General features: G+C 41.7%; 3 protein-coding genes across 3 annotated transcripts in view; 2 read left to right on the top strand and 1 right to left on the bottom strand.

Annotated features, from left to right (window-relative positions):
* Positions 1-412, top strand: part of LOC137975637 (TRAF-type zinc finger domain-containing protein 1-like) — a 21,567-nt gene extending 21,155 nt beyond the window's left edge. The window contains exon 10 of the mRNA XM_068822780.1: positions 1-412. This exon is cut by the window's left edge and continues 3,929 nt beyond it. The gene's annotated coding sequence lies outside the window, so the exon portion shown is untranslated.
* Positions 413-904: 492 nt separating this feature from the next.
* Positions 905-2,920, top strand: LOC137975645 (uncharacterized). The gene has a single exon (XM_068822794.1). It carries the CDS (start codon positions 1,107-1,109, stop codon positions 2,541-2,543), a length of 1,437 nt encoding a protein of 478 aa, XP_068678895.1. The 5' UTR covers positions 905-1,106; the 3' UTR covers positions 2,544-2,920.
* A 118-nt stretch (positions 2,921-3,038) lies between these two features.
* LOC137975639 (uncharacterized) lies at positions 3,039-19,320 on the bottom strand. The gene is made up of 8 exons (XM_068822781.1): positions 18,639-19,320; positions 17,899-18,188; positions 10,394-10,664; positions 9,377-9,564; positions 8,639-8,840; positions 6,739-6,974; positions 5,128-5,410; positions 3,039-4,271 (listed from the first exon to the last, which is right to left on the bottom strand). The coding sequence occupies exons 1-8, from the start codon at positions 19,058-19,060 to the stop codon at positions 4,001-4,003; spliced, it is 2,163 nt and encodes a 720-aa protein (XP_068678882.1). The 5' UTR covers positions 19,061-19,320; the 3' UTR covers positions 3,039-4,000.
* Positions 19,321-19,392: the final 72 nt, after the last annotated feature.

The raw sequence follows: 19,392 nt of genomic DNA, 5'->3' as shown, positions 1-19,392 counted from the left end.
TGTTTCTGAGTCCTGCGGCCACGTACTTTATCACCCTATCCGTTTTGTACAATTTTTTTTTTACATATTGTTATTTTCCTTTTCCTATTTTCTAACTATATGGGTCAATTGATGTAGCTGTGGCGTAGTAAGTTATGTATAATAAAACTGCTCGAATATGGAATGATGAAATTTGTCAGTTTTTCAGTTCGTTCCAAAAGGTACTCTGGAGCATGATTCGAAACCTTTCTCCCAAAGTTATTGGTGTAGAATCAGGGGAGCTTCTTGTTTGAGTGGGTTGAAATTGTTGGCTCTCAACTTTCCCTCGAGAGATTTTCCTTTGGGTAATCCGGTTCTCGCTAACGTCAAAAACTAACATTTGACTTGACCTGCCTCAAGTTGGATTGATTTGTAGTAGTAAGTACTTCCTTCTTTCCTCCTCTGGAGATGCAACCTTTCATAGACATAGCTCTTCTTGAGTCTAAATAGTAAGGCGTTATATGCATAGTTAAATTCCAGCAAAATGATCGGCACTCTGACCTTTTTATGCCGAGCCGGAAAGAGATATATGGTTCTAGACCAACTATAGTTGTCAGTTCTTCCTCGGACCACAATTCTATTTGTGCCAACTGAGAAGCGATGAATTTGTGCAATTGTTAGAAGAATCTAAGCCAATCTAATGGCAATTGCGGAAGCCATATACTTAACTTAACCTGGGTTTTTAAACTTATACTGGAGTGTGGTTTAGAGTAATGGCCGTGGATGTACGAGGATGCAAACATATACTGAGGTCGACAACAGAAAGACTCAAGAGTCTGAGCGAACGGTACCCGTACCACCTGTTGTTCTGTTAATTGAAAGAGTCTAAAAGCCACAAAGAAAAGTCTCCTGTGCAGTAAAAATCATAAGGGGCTTATTGCGAGAATGCTATCAAACGAACAGAATGAAGAAACCAACAATTTATGTAAAGTGGCTTGATTAATCTCATGAAAGGCCACAATATGGACATTGCTTGTTTGTCACTACCTGTTGCCAACAAAATGCTCGGCAAAACCATCGACCGGTGGATTTCATGAGCGAAAGGAAGAGAATAAGATACTGAAGTACTTACCGTATTGTCATCGGTCATGTCCGCCATTCGAACGGAAAACTACGAACCCAAACGAGAAAGAAGCCAGGGCAATCATTTCAAGACCATCCTGATTTCAAGTAGCATCAGTTGTCTGGTTACCGTTGTTATCATTTCGTTTTTATTAAGAAACACTGCATTTGTCAACATTTACATTCCCAATTCCGACCGAAGTCAAAACAATGAAAAACTCGCCGCCGCGAGACGGTCGTACGCGAAAAATGTCGAATTGGTGATGTTGCCTTTCGCTGTTAAACAAGGCGCGGTGTGTTTGGATGGTTCCCCCCCTGGATACTACTTCAGAGAAGGCCATGGCAGGGGGAGTAACAACTGGATTATTCATTTCTTTGGAGGAGCTTGGTGTTTTGATGAAGAATCTTGCTTTCAACGCAGCAAAACGAGATTAGGATCCAGTAACTTCTTCCCACCCCACCCTCCGAGCTTGCAAGGGATTCTATCGGCAAACGACAAAGTCAATCCGGATTTCTACGATTGGAACTTAGTGTTATTATGTTACTGCGATGGAGCTTCATTCACTGGTTACAGAACTGACCCTGTCAGTGTGAACGGACACTTCATTTACATGCGCGGGAGAAAAATCCTTGAAGTCATCATAGACCAACTAATACAGAGCGAATTTCGCAAGGCGAACCACTTGCTTCTCAGTGGAACCTCGGCTGGGAGTTTGGGTGTGATGATGAACGCCGACTTTATCCGAAGTCGAATTCCAAAATCGATAAACGTTCGTGCATTAGTCGACTCGGGATATTTCCTAGATGTGGCTTCCTTAAGTGGCGATGACATTATAAACAGGCATTTTAGGAAGATGTTTGACGTGCATAATTCCCTTGGCGGTGTGGATGAAGACTGTGCTCGCGGATTCCGTAGATCGCTTGGCTGGAAATGTTTGTTCCCGCAACACGCATTCCGATTCGTCAGCACACCTCTCTTTGTGTTACAATCGGCATACGATGAATGGCAACTAATTCACATACGAGGAATAAACTGTCAAGTTCCGGAATACAGCGACAATTTTACGACGGAACGGAGTTTGTTTCGGAGGTCAACAAAGGATGCGATTACACATGCTCCGAACAAACGCAGCCCTGAGAGGAACTGGAACTATAAACATATCCACGGTATTTATTGCCGGCCTCCCGAATGCACCCGCGACGAAATAGCTGCAATTATGCAATTCAGAAACGTTAGCCTTTATGCTTTGCGTCCGGTCATGCAGTCAGCGAGTTCAGGACTGTTCGTCAGCTCATGTTTAGAACACTCGCAAAGTTTGTACGACGACACATGGACTGGGATCTTTGTAAATGGGTTTACTGTGGCTGAAGCTGTCGGAAATTGGATGTTTGACAGAACAAACCAGCATCAACACATAGACTGCGAATTGCCTTGCAATCCATCTTGCGCAAATGTATGGTAAAATGAGTGGGTCTGGTTTGCGGATGCTACAATCATGGCGAAGCAAACAGTCGCGCGAGATTTAAAACTGTACGTGCCTAGCTCCTCCCCTCACTTGACCCATGGTTTTGTTACCAAGCACCCGTAGCTCTGTTCAGACTTTCGACATTGTAGTGGGTGAGGGAGGGGGCACCTTCTCTCGAGTCCAAAATGTGGCATTCCCAAGGTCGAATTTTGTCCACGATTGTACGTGTCGACCATGCAGAATTATTAATCTTATTGACCTCTTTTAATTACTGAAGGTCTTTGGGAGCTTTTAGCTGGAGAACAAGAGAACAACGACAAAGGCAAAATATGTGTTAGGTTGAGAAAAAAACCCAGGTATTGAAACCCATGACCAGGTGTTTGCTCTGCTCTGCTCTGCTTTACCGCCTGAGCTATTATATTAGGCCATCCGAGAGCTGGGCCATTGCGAGTTCGTACTATATGCGTTCGAGGTGAATGACTGTGAAATGCATGAAAGACAAAAACTGTACCAGTTTATTCAACTTTTCCACACTAACCTAACTACCCACAAACTGAAATTGGCCGAAGTTAAGATTATAGGTCATTATACGTCGGCGATTGGGAGAGAGAATAGGAAGAAGAAAATGTACAAAAACTTAAAACGCTCAGTGATAGTCATTGTTTTGCTTATTTAAGTGCCCCAAACCTCAAAATTTGCAACAGTCGCTTCTAGTTGGTCGCATGAGTTGCGGTGTTGACGGTCGTTTGTCCCAAGGCCGAGCTGGTAAGAGGCCTGGGTCTATCCCCGAGATTACTTCACAAGGTGCAAAATAGGCCACTTTCGATATATTAAAATTCAGCTTGAAAGAGAGATTTAGAGGACAAAGACAAAGGAAAGTGGATGATATGCTAATATCTTTCACATTCATTACAACTTGGTTCTATTGTTTTTTGTCCTCCCTGCCTCACTATCAAGCTGAAAATTGATATTTCGAAAATGGCCTATTGCAATGTGCAAAGAAGTTTGTGACGTCATCTCAGGAATTGCCCTATGCTTCTTCACAAAGCTCCAGACAATCGACTTCTGGTTTTGGTTAAATGTTTACGGCGCACTAAAAGTGGAATTTCGAAAAGAAAACGACAGAATATGTTTGCATTGGGTGAATAGAGTGATCTCAGCAAACATAAATATCTGAACTTAGGGTCATTTTAAAAGTACTTTTGTTTCTTTTGTTTCTTCATACGGCAAGTCGTCAAAAAAACAAAAAAAAAAAAAAACAAAAAAAAACCAAAACAAAACCAGGAGGCCCACGTAAAGACAGTGCGATAATTTTGATATTACGGCCCGTTTAAACAATTTCCACATTTAACAAAGACTCGTTCAACATAGTCATCACCGCTACTGTTTAGCATCATTCTGGACATTCAGTGTGATGATCTTCACGTAACGGTTTACTTCTTGTGCTGTCGAAACTAGCAAATGACTTCACTGTAATCATACGCGAACCCTGCACGGAATAAGTTTCCCTTGTCATCCTCAACTAACACAGTTGAAGCTTTTTCCTTCACTTCTGTCCTGGAGAGCATGAATGTGGTTGGTGGGTTGGACTGTAGAAATTCCCAGTGTTGGCAAACTTCACTGTGCGTCTTGTCCCAGAGTTCAATGAGTCTTATTCCGTGGGCGGCCTGGACTAATAGGTGATCTTCATTATCTGCTTTATCAGTCGTCGCCTCGCTTGAATCACTACAAAACGTAACAGGATTTGGGGTTTCATTTCTGAGTGAATGCTGAAAGTCACTTCCAGAGTTTGAAGAGATGTACTTTTCCAAGAAGACACGACGATTGCCGAACTATGCCGGAGTCGGACCTACGACCTACCGATTACTAGTTCGGATACTCGGTCACTGAGCTAGAGGACCCTCTAGGGAACCAGTCTATTAAATTAAGTTCAGGCGACAATTGCCCTGCTAGGAATGGCATTGGGGCCCAGGGAAGAAGGAAGGAAGGAAGGGGGGGGGGGGGGGGGGAAGGCGGAATCGTATATAGGGCCGGGGATGCTCGTCGTCTCGCTCAGGGGTGTAAATTCTAGACACTGTGGTCTGACTTAGGGCGTTCTGGGCAAAACGCCATGATATGAAGCCGTGAAGATCTCGCTTAGGGTTGCATGGGAAGAAATATAAAAATGTATACAGTCGAACCTCCCGTAAGGGACCACCCAAAATGTCAAGCCTTGGTGGTCGCTTACGAGAGGTTCGACCATATTGAGTCAAAAATTTCCCGCCTTAGCATAATTATGGTAACTGCAGAGACCATCTAAACCCACTCTATACATTTATAACTTTTAGTAGTCACAAAATTATTTAAGCTTTCCAAATTCAAATTTCTGACGAGCATCCCCACCCCTTCATATGCAAAGTTCCCCCCACTGGGTATTAGGGTTTTGTTATTTTGGTCTACTTTCCCTGAAATAACTTGGGAAGAAATTCTAGATTATACTGAAAAAGGCATTTTTTTCCTTAAAGCTCAAATGTCACTTTCCCTGATCAATTCAAAACTATCCAATTGATAAAAGAAAAACTAAACAAAATTGAAGCTATACCTGCTGAGGATAAGACCCAATGAGCCAACGAACGTCCCACTTGTTCCCATAATGCCCAAAATTGTCTTTCCAGGGGGAGCCCTGAGATGGTATTCATCCCCACCGGTGCCTCCCATCCACACACTGGATTTTTGGTTGGTATGTAGCCTGATTGCGTCAATCCAGCCTCCTGCTCTCACGTCAACAGCTGTGATGTATTCATCAGGAGAATTGATGATGAAGGTACAACGCCTTCCAACACCATCCGTGCCATGAGGCTCAGACATGACTTCCTGGCATTTCCCTAAGTAGTAAAGAGTAGGGAAGCAAGCAATTATGTTTTTGCAGAAAATACAGTAAAACTGAGATGCAATTAGGGAAGTGTTACAATGACAGGGAGTATTTGCATCGACTGTTGGAATGTCAAAGGATACGTTCCTTCTGGACAACTTTGCGTCACGGAAGTTTTTGATTATTCCATTTCCTTCTCATTGCACAATATAAAACCTTGCAAACATACGCACCCCCTGCACCGTCCCCTAGATCTGCCCCTGCGGATTTTCATGTAGAGGAAAGCTGTCGACTTTCATACAGTAAAGTAAAGTCTTTTTCTCAAGATTTGTGCGTTATGGTATCGGCCAGTTTCCCCAATCCAAAATCTAACTTTGTCTCGATTTCGATAAACAGTTAAATACGCTGTAATGGGGGCCCAAATCCGCGAAGGGGGACTAAATCCCCTAGAGGATTGTACCGAGGAGTCCAAATCAGCTAGCGGATCCGCTAGGACATAGGAAGACTTGTTGTTGAGACTTTGAATAGCACGGACGACTTCCTCGCGAGTAGTCATCGGTCTCGATTGGTAGATCGTAGTTGGCTGCAGAGATGTCTCTGGTGGAGGAGACAGGTGGTGCATTGAGGAGGGTAGCAAAGTACTTTATCCACTCATCCATATGTTCCCTGTTCGATTTGATGACATTCCCGTCAGGTGCTTTCACTTTGGCAACTGGATTGGAAGGTGTCTTGCCCTGAATTTCTCCGATGATTTTCCGTTTGGAGGTGTTTTGCCTGTCAGCTTCCTCAAGTTCTTCGATCTGCCTAGCGACGTAACGTTGGACGGCTTCTTCACAAGCTTCGGGTGACTTACTGGTCATTATAGTAACTGACAGAGAGTTGGGTTTGTATGTTTGACTTTATTATGCATCCACAAATAAACTTGAGCAGCAAGTTCGTATCAAATCCACCACTGGTGGTGAGTCTACTGGTGGCGATTTGGTGGTGGCGAGTTTACTGGTGGCGAGTCTTCTTGGTGGCGAGGTGACCGTAAACCATAATAGTTATTATTGTACAATAAGTGAAGTGGTATTAACCTTATCGAGCGGAATGAAACTATAAAAAACACATGTTAACCCATTGACCCCTGGGAGTGAGACTTGACAGATTTTACTCTGTCTAATGCCAGACAATTTTACTCGTCAACTGGAGGTGTCCTTGGACGGTCGAGGTGTCAATAGGTTAAGCAGTCAAAAACTGTCCCACCATTAAAAGAACCACAAAATCCTCACTAACACCACAACAAAGAACAAGTATGTTTCCGTCCAAGCAAAACATGCATTCATTAGTTAACAATTTTACCTGAGTTAAGATCCTCTGTATTTCCTATGATCTGCAAACAGTTAACATATTCACTGGTGTGAATAACAAAGCCTCCCAGAGATGCCCCCTGTGATCTCAGCCACTTAACACTGTTAAATGGGTACTGGTCCTTTTGACAACTGTCACCACAGTTTCCCACAGGACCACAGACTCTGTGGCACCAGTGGACCATGGGCTTGGTTAAGGAACTGCCATCTTCAGAATTTGAGAACCACCTGGTAATTACATAACAAAGTTATCATAGTGTTGTAAAGGGCTCCTTTCAAACCCAGCAAAAAAAACCAGCTGCCCAAACTATAGAAAAAATTCAAAGGAAGTAAATAAAATTTAAATAAAATTGTTCATTTAGGGAAAATTTCAAAATGTAAATATTTCAAGGATTTCCCAGAGTCTAAAATAATACTAATTTGTAATCTTCCTGGTGGGGATAGAAGAGTTGGGGTTGGAATGCTGAGAATCTCTTAAAGTGTCCCTGTGATAAAAAAAATCACTTCCCTTTTTTTCTTCAGATTTTGAAAGTGTGTTTGCTTAACACCTGACTAGCAAAATTTGAGCAAAGGCCGTTTTAATACTTTGAGGGTACGTTTTGGATTTCACGGTCCACCATTACTCCCTGACTGACCGATTGGACCCCAGAGGGTTGGATCCAGGGATTTAAGCAACGTCAAAGGCTCACAAGCTTAAAGTTTCAGCATCTGAATGCAGGTTATTATATGCAAAATGCGAGTTTAATAGTCTCAAAGCCCAAAACTTTCATGCTGCATATTAATTCTGTGGCGTACACACCCATTGCATTCTTAAACTAGTGAGCCTTTGACGTCATTTTCTCCTTGATTCAGCTCTCTCAAAATCTTAAAGTTAGTAATAGCAGACCATTAAATAGGAAAATTCCAGTTAAAATAAACTGGTGTCTTTTTAAAATCAAGGCCCAAAACTTTGGTCGCTTAGTGTTTAGTTAACATACAGTTTTGAAGTCCAAAGAAAAATAAGAATTGATTTTTTGGTCACAGGGGCACTTTAAAGGGCCTCTCCCAACAACAATCATGCTTTTCCACATCATTCTCTGAAATCGTCTTACATACATTGCATTGTTTTTAGAACCTTTTAAATTCCCTTTGAAAGACGAGAAAAGTGGTCAAAGTTTGATCCATGACTGAGCCATGAAGAGGAATGGGTTTAATACTGGGTTGACATCACAAATAATTTTGCATAGGTATGTTCAAAAACTACATGTATCACAATGCAAAGCAGTCCAAGGCATCAACCTGATATTAAATCTATACCTATTCCTTGCATGGTCGTAGATCAAAATAATTACAAGTAGTCTTTCCACTTATTAGGAGCCTCTAGAACAGTAAGTTTGAAAGAGAGAGTTCACCGAACCAAAGAATTAATGAATAGTCAAACACTGACTCAACCCCAATTGTCTCTGATGTCTGTAACTGTTACAGTGTCCGGTTCAAAAATGCGATAAAAATGTTTCACAGATATCTGGAGGAGGCAGTGTGGCCCAGTGGTTAGAGCGCCTGCCTTGAGATTCGGAGATCCCGGGTTCAAGACCCGCTCTGACCACTCGTTGAATTTGATCCTGGTTCAACTTCCCAGCTGCACTTGTAAATAGCCAACTGGTTTGCCTCCGGCCAGTTGGGATTCTTAACAATTGTTGTTGTTGTTCTGTTCTGTTGTTTCGTTGTGTTTCATTGGCCCTGAAAAGCCCCTATGGGGAGCGGTCAATTAAGTATGTATGTATGTATGTATGTATGTATCTCCCTACATATGTGTAACAGATGACTGAGTACCGGTACTAGTCAATGTCTATATTAAGACAAACCAGAAATAATGGTAAAGGTGACATTATGGTACACATGCAGTGACATACTTGTGATAAGAAAGCAAAACGGCAGAGGATCTGTACCAATGAGCCCCATGAGACCAATTGTTGGGTGGGGCAAGGCTGCATGGACTTCTGTCCAGACTTGTTCCTGATGCAGGTACAAGACCCCCAACATTTGGGTGGCCTGTGGTTGACACTTGGAATGCGGTTAAGGCCTTATCCGAAGTTTCTTCAGTGATTCCAAAGTCTGGGGGTTAAGGTAATATAAAAGTTGTAAGTGAAAGATAATTTGTATTTAATTGTTATCAAACTTTAGCAATATGGTGCATTTTGAAGAATATCATGCCATATTAATAATTTTAATCATCACGTCTTTCCATTCTCTGTTGCATGCCTTAATCCTTTACCCTGTAATCAGTTAATTTGATTATCTGATGGGAATACAAGACCTTCAAAATTTGGGTGGCATGCGTTCGACACATGAACTTCAATAATTGCATAATTAGAAACTTTTCTGGTGATATGAAAATGTGGAAGACATAAGGTAACCAAATTGTAAACTGAGCTAATTTAAGTCACATAACCAAATCAACAATTGTTTGAACTTTGCCCATAGCCTTTAAAGAACCTTTTTTGGGACAGATACAAAAATCTGGGAAGATCAGGTGATGAAATCATAAATAGAGCTAACTTTTATCTCACAACCAAAAAGACACCATTTAAAAATGAGACAACTTTTTGCAAATAATGTCTGTATTACGTAGGGTGCTCAGGCAAAGTAACCTGCTTTTCCAGATAACAGTAGATCATCCTGAACAGAGGGTGGTTTCCTCCACAAGGTCCACACAGCATTCATGTCATCGAATCCTCTACTCATAATGCCTTTAGGTGTATGAGCTAAATCAAAGCAGTGACCCAATTCATGCATCGATGCACCAAGGCCAGTGGCATAGTTTGCCCAGTAAGTCCCCCTGCAACATACAAAAAAAAAAAAAAAAAACCACTAGCAACACATCTGAAAGATTTTTGATTTACGAACAAAATGGACCATTAAATTTCCAAAAAAGGCAGGGTCACTAGGGTGACATACAAGTACCCTGCAGTTAATGTTATATTATACAGTTTAGTCCACATGGATATGAAATAACAGTTTTGCAGTATCGTGGTTTAGGGGGATAAGTGAATGTTTGAAGGCATACTTGATGAGCCACTTGATAGAAATTGATGATACGTCCCACACACAATTCAGTATGTTACACACTTAAGAACGTTTCTTCATAAATCATAAATTCTTTACTTCACATGATCATTACTTCCTCGGGCTTTACTTCTACAAGGCGCCTTAACCCATTCATCTCTAAACTGGCCGTAATTAGTATTTACTCTGTCTAACGCCAAACGATTTTACTTGTCAATGGGAAACCCCCAGAAGACAATGGGTCCAATGGTGGACAATGCCTGAAATGGAGAGATACTGTATGTAGTGTATAGACATCTTGCCTGTCAGCTCAATATACCCAAGGTAATCACTTGCAGTCTGAGACTTCTTTAAATAATTCTACCCTACATAATTGCCATGCAGCATGGTAAGTTAATAGTGTTAATGGTACTTGCAAATGATTTTTGTTTTTTTTAACCCATTTCACTCCTTTGTCTAACACAAGACGATTTTACTTGACAACTGGGGGTGTCCTGCGGCATTTGAAGGGTCAATGGATTAATTAAGCAATTATCTATTATTAGACTTCCTCATTGTGGCTAGAAAAATTAAAAAAAAAAATTAAAATAAGATTAACTTACCTCCCACCACTATCATCAAAGAGCTCCAGCTTGTTAATATGTCGGGTGTCAGTAAAACACGCCACTAACTCATCAATGCTTGATGCCCATGTATGGAGTCCTCCAGTTCCAAACAGGGCAAAGTAACCTCCTCCAAGAGCGGTGTGTGCTTTGACATACTTAGTTATAAGTTTTTCATCAAACTGGGATACAGGGGGTGGATCATAATGTGTGCAAGACATGAAGGTCCAGAACTTACACATGGGATCATAAAGACTGGAGCACTCTAGTTCTGAGGACACAAAATGGTTCATTGACAACATTATTGGGTGCATTCAAACCAGTCAACCACCATTTCAAGCTACCCAACCACTCTAGCCAGAGAACTGCAAAAGCATATGAACAAATAGACCAATTTTCATATCAGCACCCTCTATAGCCACAGGATAAAATTTACTCTGCGGTTAACCCTTATCTGTCACTTAATTATCTTGCTTTCGAGTCATCAAACTGTTGCAATAAGCACAGGCTCAACACATACCTAAGTTTTGTAGTTAATTCACTTTTTAATCAAAATCATAACTATTGATGAAGGAACTTGATACATATAATAAGCTTAATGGGAATTGATTGACATATTGTAACATCCTTTCTGTTTTGAAAATTGTCTCTTCATAAAGCGATAATTTGTAAATCATCTGGCACCCTGTCTTTTTTCTGATCATATTAATCATGAGAAACTATAATGTTCTCCAAGTCTTATCAATCACAAGTTAAAAAAAAAACAAATCATAATAAAAAATAATGTTGAAGAAGGACATGTCCTTTAATCATGTCTAATCAGTCAGTATGTAATCTTTCAGATACTGAGGGGGTCGTCTAATGCACTGAGGTCTGGCTGCTATCTTGGGTGCAGTTGTTGCCTTAGGTGTGACTGCTGTGGTTTTCTCAGCATTGGCAGGAGAGGACGGTTGGGTCGGCCCAGCTGGTGTTGGCTGATCCTCAGGACTTCTATAAGGTGTTGTATCTGAGGCTTCCTAGGGCTCAGAGTTCTTCTTGGTTTGCCTAAGGTGGTAACGATTTCTTCTAGAATAGGTGTCTCCATCGGGTCTTTCCACCATAATATCATAGGATCTTTCGTCAAGTTTCGATGTTATCGTGCCTTTTTCCGCTCTTTACTTCCCAGATGGAATTGCTTCATACGTACGACATCACCTTCCTTGAGCGTGGGTAGGTCACGAGCATGCTGGTTGTAGTATTTAGACTGTTGAAATTGTCGCCTATTCAGTTGTTGGACATCTCGCTCACTCTGTGGGGCTCTGGGTTGGAGGAGAGCCTTTGTTGTGGGAAGGAGTGTTCTTGTTCTCCTATTCATTAGGCATTGAGCAGGACTTGATTCCATTCCTTGTGTGGGAGTATTGCGGTAATCGAGAATTGCGATGTATGGATCTGTTCTGGCACTCAAGGCTTTGCGTACCAGGTTCTTTGCTGTTTTCACAGCTGATTCCACTTTACCGTTGGCTTTGCTGTTCCCAGGAGAGCTTGTTCTGTGTTCAAAGTCCCAATCGTTTGCGAATTTACGAAACTCTGATGATACGAATTGAGGACCATTGTCGCTGATCAAACGATCAGGGCAACCATAGCGAGCAAAATGGTTCTTCTGCTTCAAAACTACAGCTGATGAGGTGATACTTGTGAGGCCGTCAATCTCCCAGAAATTGCTGTAATAATCTAGTGTGATCATGTACTCTTTCTTGTTGAGTTCAAAGAGGTCTACTGCTACTTGCTCCCAGGGTCGACTGGGTATCTCGTGTGGTATCAGAGATTCTTTCTGGTGGCTGGTCTCATACTTGCGACAGGTGTCATAGGTTGCGATCATTCGGCGTTCATGTTCGGCCAGAATATGGTTTCCCGCGCTCTTTGTAAACAGCTTTCTGTGCCAAGGTGTGAGGCATGCAGCTTTTGTTCCATGTCTTTTCGTAGGCTGACAGGAATTACGATTCGTTGCCCGTGGAATATCACACCGTCATGTACTGACAATTCATCCCTCATGCTAAAGTAGGGGGTGGTCTGTTCTGGTAGTTGACTGCGATTGTCTGGCCAACTACGCAAGAAGATGGCTTTCAGGGCTTGCAGGATTTCGTCATCCTCAGTTGCCTGCTGTATTTCTCGGAGTCTAGATGTGGACACAGGGAGGAATGTGGCGGCGTTCATGTTCTCAAATTCAGCTCCAGTCGGATGTAAGGTTGTCGGCAGGTATGCTCTGGATAGTGTATCAGCCAGGTAGAGGTTCGTGCCACGCTCATACTGTACCTCGTAATCACATTTCTGAAGTCTCATCATCATACTTTGAAGGCGTTTTGGCGCGCACGCGAGAGACTTCTTTAGGATGGAGTCCAGCGGCTTGTGGTCGCTTTGGATTTTTACATGGCGTCCGTAGGTGTACTGGTTAAATTTCTCACGTGAGAATAAAATCGCAAGCATTTCTTTCTCAATCTGTGCGTATCGTTGCTTGGTCTCAGTGAGCGCTCTGCTTGTGTACGCGATCGGTTTGCCTCTTTGCAGGAGGGCAGCTCCTAGGCCTTTCTTACTGGCATCACACTGGCTTTCCAGCTCGGCCTTTGGGTCGTAATAGATAAGTACTGGGGTGTTCACTTCTCTAAACGCGTTCTCTTGGTCTTCCGTTCAGTTAAACTCTCTGTCTTGTCGTGTGAGGCGGCGTATAGGCTCCATGTGGTCTGCTAGGCGAGGTAGGAACTTTGACAAGTAATTGACAAATAGTCGTATAAACATAACAACTTTCTTTAATTTTCCAGACATGTTTCGACGGTACATCCGTCATCTTCAGTGTTACATATTTTGAAATCGCCGTTGAATTTAAAGCGCGCGCGATCTTACAAACTTCGTTACATTGCATTGTCAATATTGCGTATTAAATCAAAACAGAACAAAACAAAAATTTAAATGAGTGACGCTTAGTTCCTTACAGGGAGAGAGTCAGGTTAATGTGTTTCACCTGCTGGTTGAGATCGGGCTTCTCCCATTTTATATACATGGATTCCTTAAGCTTCACTTGGTACTTAGTGGCTGCAGAGTCCAGGATCTCGAAGCAATCCTGTGTGCAGGATGCCTTACAAGACTCTGAACTCTGCAGATGTTTAAAAACGTTCGAAGATCTGTCTGAAAGTAAGTGCTCGCGCACTCGTGTGGAGAAGTGTCGGCTGGTTTCACCAACATAACAAGCATTACAACTTGCACACGAAAATTTATAGACCACACGCGTGCGAAGCCCTACAGGGACAGCATCTTTCACATTAAAAAGACTCCTGACTTTGAAAGTAGTGAAGACTAACCTTATATCAATAGGTTTACATAACCGATTAGCAAGTTTGCGTATACACCTCTGTGCCGTGACTGAGAAGTGCCCAACGTAAGGGATTTTAAAGAAAAACTTAGGTGTTTCCTGGGGCTCGATTCCTGAATGAGACTGTGTTTTCCCTCCCTTGACTGCTGTCTGAATATATTTAGAAATATATTTGTTGATAAGGTTTTCAGGGAAGAGATTCCTCCGCAGAATGACAGACAATTTTTGAAGATCAGTATGGAACCCCATCCAAGTGTTGTTTATCTTAAAAGTTCTATCAATCAAGGTTTTGATTAACCCCAGTTTGTAGGTAAAGGGGCAAAAACTCAGATAACTGGTGAGCAAACCTGTGAAAGTTTTTTTCCGGTAAACGGTGGTTACACTTTGGTGCGGGTCAGTGTTATTGATTAGAACATCTAGGAAAGGTAGAACATGGTCAGCCTCCCGTTCCATTGTAAAGCGTATATTGGGGTGTTGATTGTTGATGTAATTGAAGAAAAGGGTTGCATCCCGTTCAGAGCGGAAAAGGCAAAATGTATCATCTACGTAGCGACGATAGAATAAGACCTCTGAATCCCCGTATTGATCCAACCATATATTCTCATGGTGACCCATAAAGAGATTGGCTAGAACAGGGGCAAGGGGGGACCCCATGGCTACACCATCCACCTGGTCATAGAAGTTACCCTTGAACAGGAAGTGAGTTTCCTTGGTAGCAAACTCAAACAACCTTTTAAGATGTTGTTTACTAAGTTTCAAACCTGGGTTACCCTCAGTTATATACTTGACGGCAAGGTTAATACAATCATCTAGAGGGATGTTGGTGAAGAGGCTTTCAACATCGAAGGACACCATGAACATCCCATGCAAAGACAGCTCATTGATTTCCTTCACAAAAGTGAAGGAATCTGAAGCAATGAATGTGGATGGAATATGAGGTTGGAGTAGATTACTTAAGTATTTGGCCAAGCTGTAGTTGTAGGTGCCTATGGAGGAAACTATGGGCCGAAATGGTGGGGTGGAATTTGGCGCTCGTGGTTTGTGCATCTTAGGGAGACCATAGATCCTAGCAGGCTGGGATCCACTTGGATAAATGGCCTCATAAACTTCAGGATCAAAGTGACCTTTTTTCCTAAGTTCTCTAAGATAGCGCTGGAGTTTCCCTTCCCGGGTAAGGGTAGGGTCGGATGTAAGGACCCTGAATTTAGTAGTGTCGTTAATGATTTTAAATAAACCCTTGTCATATTCTTGTCTATCTAAAATTACTACCCCATTACCCTTATCTGGCCGCAATATTACAATGTTCTTGTTCTTTCTTAGTTCTTTCAGAATCCTGTGTTCATCAAAACCCACGAAAAGAAACTTAAAAACCTCACGAAAAACTCGGTCCTTCCTTTCAAGTCAGACGAAGTTGTCACCAATCTTTCATCGGTTTCTCTCAACACTGATCAGTTGAATGTTCTAAAATATGGACTTACCCACTCGATATGCCCACCTTCGATCAACAAAACGGACATCTTCGCATGCTTTGAATTGATTAGTCAGAGGATGTTAAAGAATCTCAAGGAGAGCAAGGACACGGGTAAACTGGCTACCGAACTGTCACATTTGGCTCACACGTACGTGTCATCATATCGACCCACGGCCTCGGATTTGAAAAAGCACAGGATTCTGAAAGAACTAAGAAAGAACAAGAACATTGTAATATTGCGGCCAGATAAGGGTAATGGGGTAGTAATTTTAGATAGACAAGAATATGACAAGGGTTTATTTAAAATCATTAACGACACTACTAAATTCAGGGTCCTTACATCCGACCCTACCCTTACCCGGGAAGGGAAACTCCAGCGCTATCTTAGAGAACTTAGGAAAAAAGGTCACTTTGATCCTGAAGTTTATGAGGCCATTTATCCAAGTGGATCCCAGCCTGCTAGGATCTATGGTCTCCCTAAGATGCACAAACCACGAGCGCCAAATTCCACCCCACCATTTCGGCCCATAGTTTCCTCCATAGGCACCTACAACTACAGCTTGGCCAAATACTTAAGTAATCTACTCCAACCTCATATTCCATCCACATTCATTGCTTCAGATTCCTTCACTTTTGTGAAGGAAATCAATGAGCTGTCTTTGCATGGGATGTTCATGGTGTCCTTCGATGTTGAAAGCCTCTTCACCAACATCCCTCTAGATGATTGTATTAACCTTGCCGTCAAGTATATAACTGAGGGTAACCCAGGTTTGAAACTTAGTAAACAACATCTTAAAAGGTTGTTTGAGTTTGCTACCAAGGAAACTCACTTCCTGTTCAAGGGTAACTTCTATGACCAGGTGGATGGTGTAGCCATGGGGTCCCCCCTTGCCCCTGTTCTAGCCAATCTCTTTATGGGTCACCATGAGAATATATGGTTGGATCAATACGGGGATTCAGAGGTCTTATTCTATCGTCGCTACGTAGATGATACATTTTGCCTTTTCCGCTCTGAACGGGATGCAACCCTTTTCTTCAATTACATCAACAATCAACACCCCAATATACGCTTTACAATGGAACGGGAGGCTGACCATGTTCTACCTTTCCTAGATGTTCTAATCAATAACACTGACCCGCACCAAAGTGTAACCACCGTTTACCGGAAAAAAACTTTCACAGGTTTGCTCACCAGTTATCTGAGTTTTTGCCCCTTTACCTACAAACTGGGGTTAATCAAAACCTTGATTGATAGAACTTTTAAGATAAACAACACTTGGATGGGGTTCCATACTGATCTTCAAAAATTGTCTGTCATTCTGCGGAGGAATCTCTTCCCTGAAAACCTTATCAACAAATATATTTCTAAATATATTCAGACAGCAGTCAAGGGAGGGAAAACACAGTCTCATTCAGGAATCGAGCCCCAGGAAACACCTAAGTTTTTCTTTAAAATCCCTTACGTTGGGCACTTCTCAGTCACGGCACAGAGGTGTATACGCAAACTTGCTAATCGGTTATGTAAACCTATTGATATAAGGTTAGTCTTCACTACTTTCAAAGTCAGGAGTCTTTTTAATGTGAAAGATGCTGTCCCTGTAGGGCTTCGCACGCGTGTGGTCTATAAATTTTCGTGTGCAAGTTGTAATGCTTGTTATGTTGGTGAAACCAGCCGACACTTCTCCACACGAGTGCGCGAGCACTTACTTTCAGACAGATCTTCGAACGTTTTTAAACATCTGCAGAGTTCAGAGTCTTGTAAGGCATCCTGCACACAGGATTGCTTCGAGATCCTGGACTCTGCAGCCACTAAGTACCAAGTGAAGCTTAAGGAATCCATGTATATAAAATGGGAGAAGCCCGATCTCAACCAGCAGGAGAAACACATTAACCTGACTCTCTCCCTGTAAGGAACTAAGCGTCACTCATTTAAATTTTTGTTTTGTTCTGTTTTGATTTAATATGCAATATTGACAACGCAATGTAACGAAGTTTGTAAGATCGCGCGCGCTTTAAATTCAACGGCGATTTCAAAATATGTAACACTGAAGATGACGGATGTACCGTCGAAACATGTCTGGAAAATTAAAGAAAGTTGTTATGTTTATACGACTATCTATATTGTTGCTGCTATCTAGACCTAATTGACAAATCCGTTAAGCCTCTGCACGCCTTTAATGTCTTCGGGTCGGGGCATCTCGAAGACGGCTTTAGCTTTGTCAGGGTCTATCTTGAGGCCTTGTTTGGTAAAGAGGTGACCCATAAATGGTACTTCAGTAATCCGCAGTTTCAATTTGTTCTTGTTGAGGGCAATTCTACTCTCTCTGCATCTGATTAATAATGCCTCTAATTTACGATCGTGGTCACGACGAGCTTCATCTTCGGTATCTCCAACTCCATATAATATTATGAGGATGTCGTCAGTGATATTAAGTATTCCTTCCAGTCCTTCTAGGGCTTGAATCACCCGTTTCTGGAAGATCTCGCTTGATGCTGATAGACCAGATGACCAAAAAATGACTGAATTTTTCAGGCATTTTTCCTCAAAACTTGCACTTCAAATACATAAATTTAATTCATTTAATGCTAACAAGACAATCCACCAATCCCATTATCCCAGTACTCTTCAGTGACTAAAATTATTACACTTTCATTCCATACTCACATCTTTTATACCTCATTCCTATTTACCTTTGCTAAATGTATCATACAGCTGATTGCCACTCATATTCAGAGCTTCAGAAGAGGTTAATTTGCTTGTGAATATATGGACTTTCGGGAAACCTGATTCATCTTCCTCAAGGCGAAATGTTTTGCGCCCAAGGCCATGTTGAAACAAACTTTCAGCTGTGAAAGTCTGAAGAAGCCGAGCATTAAATGAGAGCCTTTTGGCGGCAGAATCTAAATCACATGGGGCACTGACAGGAGCATCAAATGACCCATCACTATCTGCACACTTCACATAAACCACACGGACAAGTCTGTTTCCAAAAATGAAAAAAACACTTAATTAGCTCATGTATCTCAAATGTTTCACTATGTAACAATTATCCTGCGAAATTGTGTGAAATATCGCCTGATACTTATCCGATGAGGCCGTAGGCCAAGTGGGCTAAAATCAGGCGATATTTCACAACATTGAGCAGGATAATTGTTTTATTATTCAGCACATTGATGACAAAGCACAATTTTCTACGTTTATTGGAAAAAAAAAGCAGCAAAACACAAAATTATGTATATCGCAGGATATCTGTTGAGTATGCACAACGAATATTGAGCGCCCTATGACCATATTTGGACACATTGTGTTGAATAATAAAATGTACATGTAATAATTATCTTGAACAGAACCTTAATTCCATGTGACAATAGAAAGTATTAATTATTTTAAACTCACCCAATATTTTGAACCAGGAAAAGTTTAAACTTACCTTGATAGTGACAGTGGTGTGTATGTTAATTTAAGTTCCAAAAAACTGATATTCTCTGAATCTGTCTCTTTCAAGTTTAATGATATTAAATTTTCTCCAATCGCCAAAGGGACCACTACCTTAAATCCTCCTTCTACAACTGGCCAACTCATTTCATGATCTTTGCATCTCACAAGCAAAGTTGACTCCTTTGGATTAGAGTAAACTGAACATTCTCTGGTTGACGTTGCTTCCAAAACTTGTACCTGGTAAGGCCTTCCTGACACAGAATTGTCAGATGTCTGCAGTGATGTCTCCTGGCCAGTTGTATTGGAGCCTTGATCCGTGATTGTTCCCGCCAACAAAACTAAAGGATGGCACACAACATCCCCTTGAATATAGTTTAAAATTCGAATGCCAGGTTTTTGGTCAACCAACTGCATTTTGGATTAATATACTTTTTACAAGTAACACATAATTCCAAATTTCTTGTACTCTGTGTGCAGGCCTGTTCGATGGGATCAACTTTCAGACGTCAGCCTTCCTAGAGTTAAAGCTCAAACAAGACTCAGATCTTTAGTGACGTGTCCAAGGCCACATGGTTTTTAATGGCGTAAAAATCGAGAATAATGTCCCGTTTCTAAGGAAATTCTGTGTAACTTAGTTTCCACCAATTGTTTCCGCCATATTTTTTTGTCAGTCCGGAGAGGAGGAATGGAACGAATCTCTCCAGTCTATTGCGCTATATCACGTGATCAAAACACGTAGCATTCGC

This window comes from Montipora foliosa, chromosome 11 (assembly GCF_036669935.1).
Source record: "Montipora foliosa isolate CH-2021 chromosome 11, ASM3666993v2, whole genome shotgun sequence".
Classification (NCBI taxonomy): domain Eukaryota; kingdom Metazoa; phylum Cnidaria; class Anthozoa; order Scleractinia; family Acroporidae; genus Montipora; species Montipora foliosa.
Note: the sequence above shows the minus strand (reverse complement) of the source record. Positions and strands in the feature narration are given on the sequence as shown.

Excerpts from the sequence above, each read along its gene's own strand:
- LOC137975645 (XM_068822794.1), top strand. The coding sequence starts at position 1,107 with ATGTCCGCCATTCGAACGGAAAACTACGAACCCAAACGAGAAAGAAGC.
- LOC137975639 (XM_068822781.1), bottom strand. The coding sequence starts at position 19,060 with ATGCAGTTGGTTGACCAAAAACCTGGCATTCGAATTTTAAACTATATT. Across the intron at positions 10,665-17,898 it reads GTATGATACATTTAGCAAAG|AACTAGAGTGCTCCAGTCTT; the intron begins GTAAATAGGAAT and ends TTGTGTCCTCAG. Across the intron at positions 8,841-9,376 it reads ACTGTTATCTGGAAAAGCAG|ACTTTGGAATCACTGAAGAA; the intron begins GTTACTTTGCCT and ends CTTAACCCCCAG.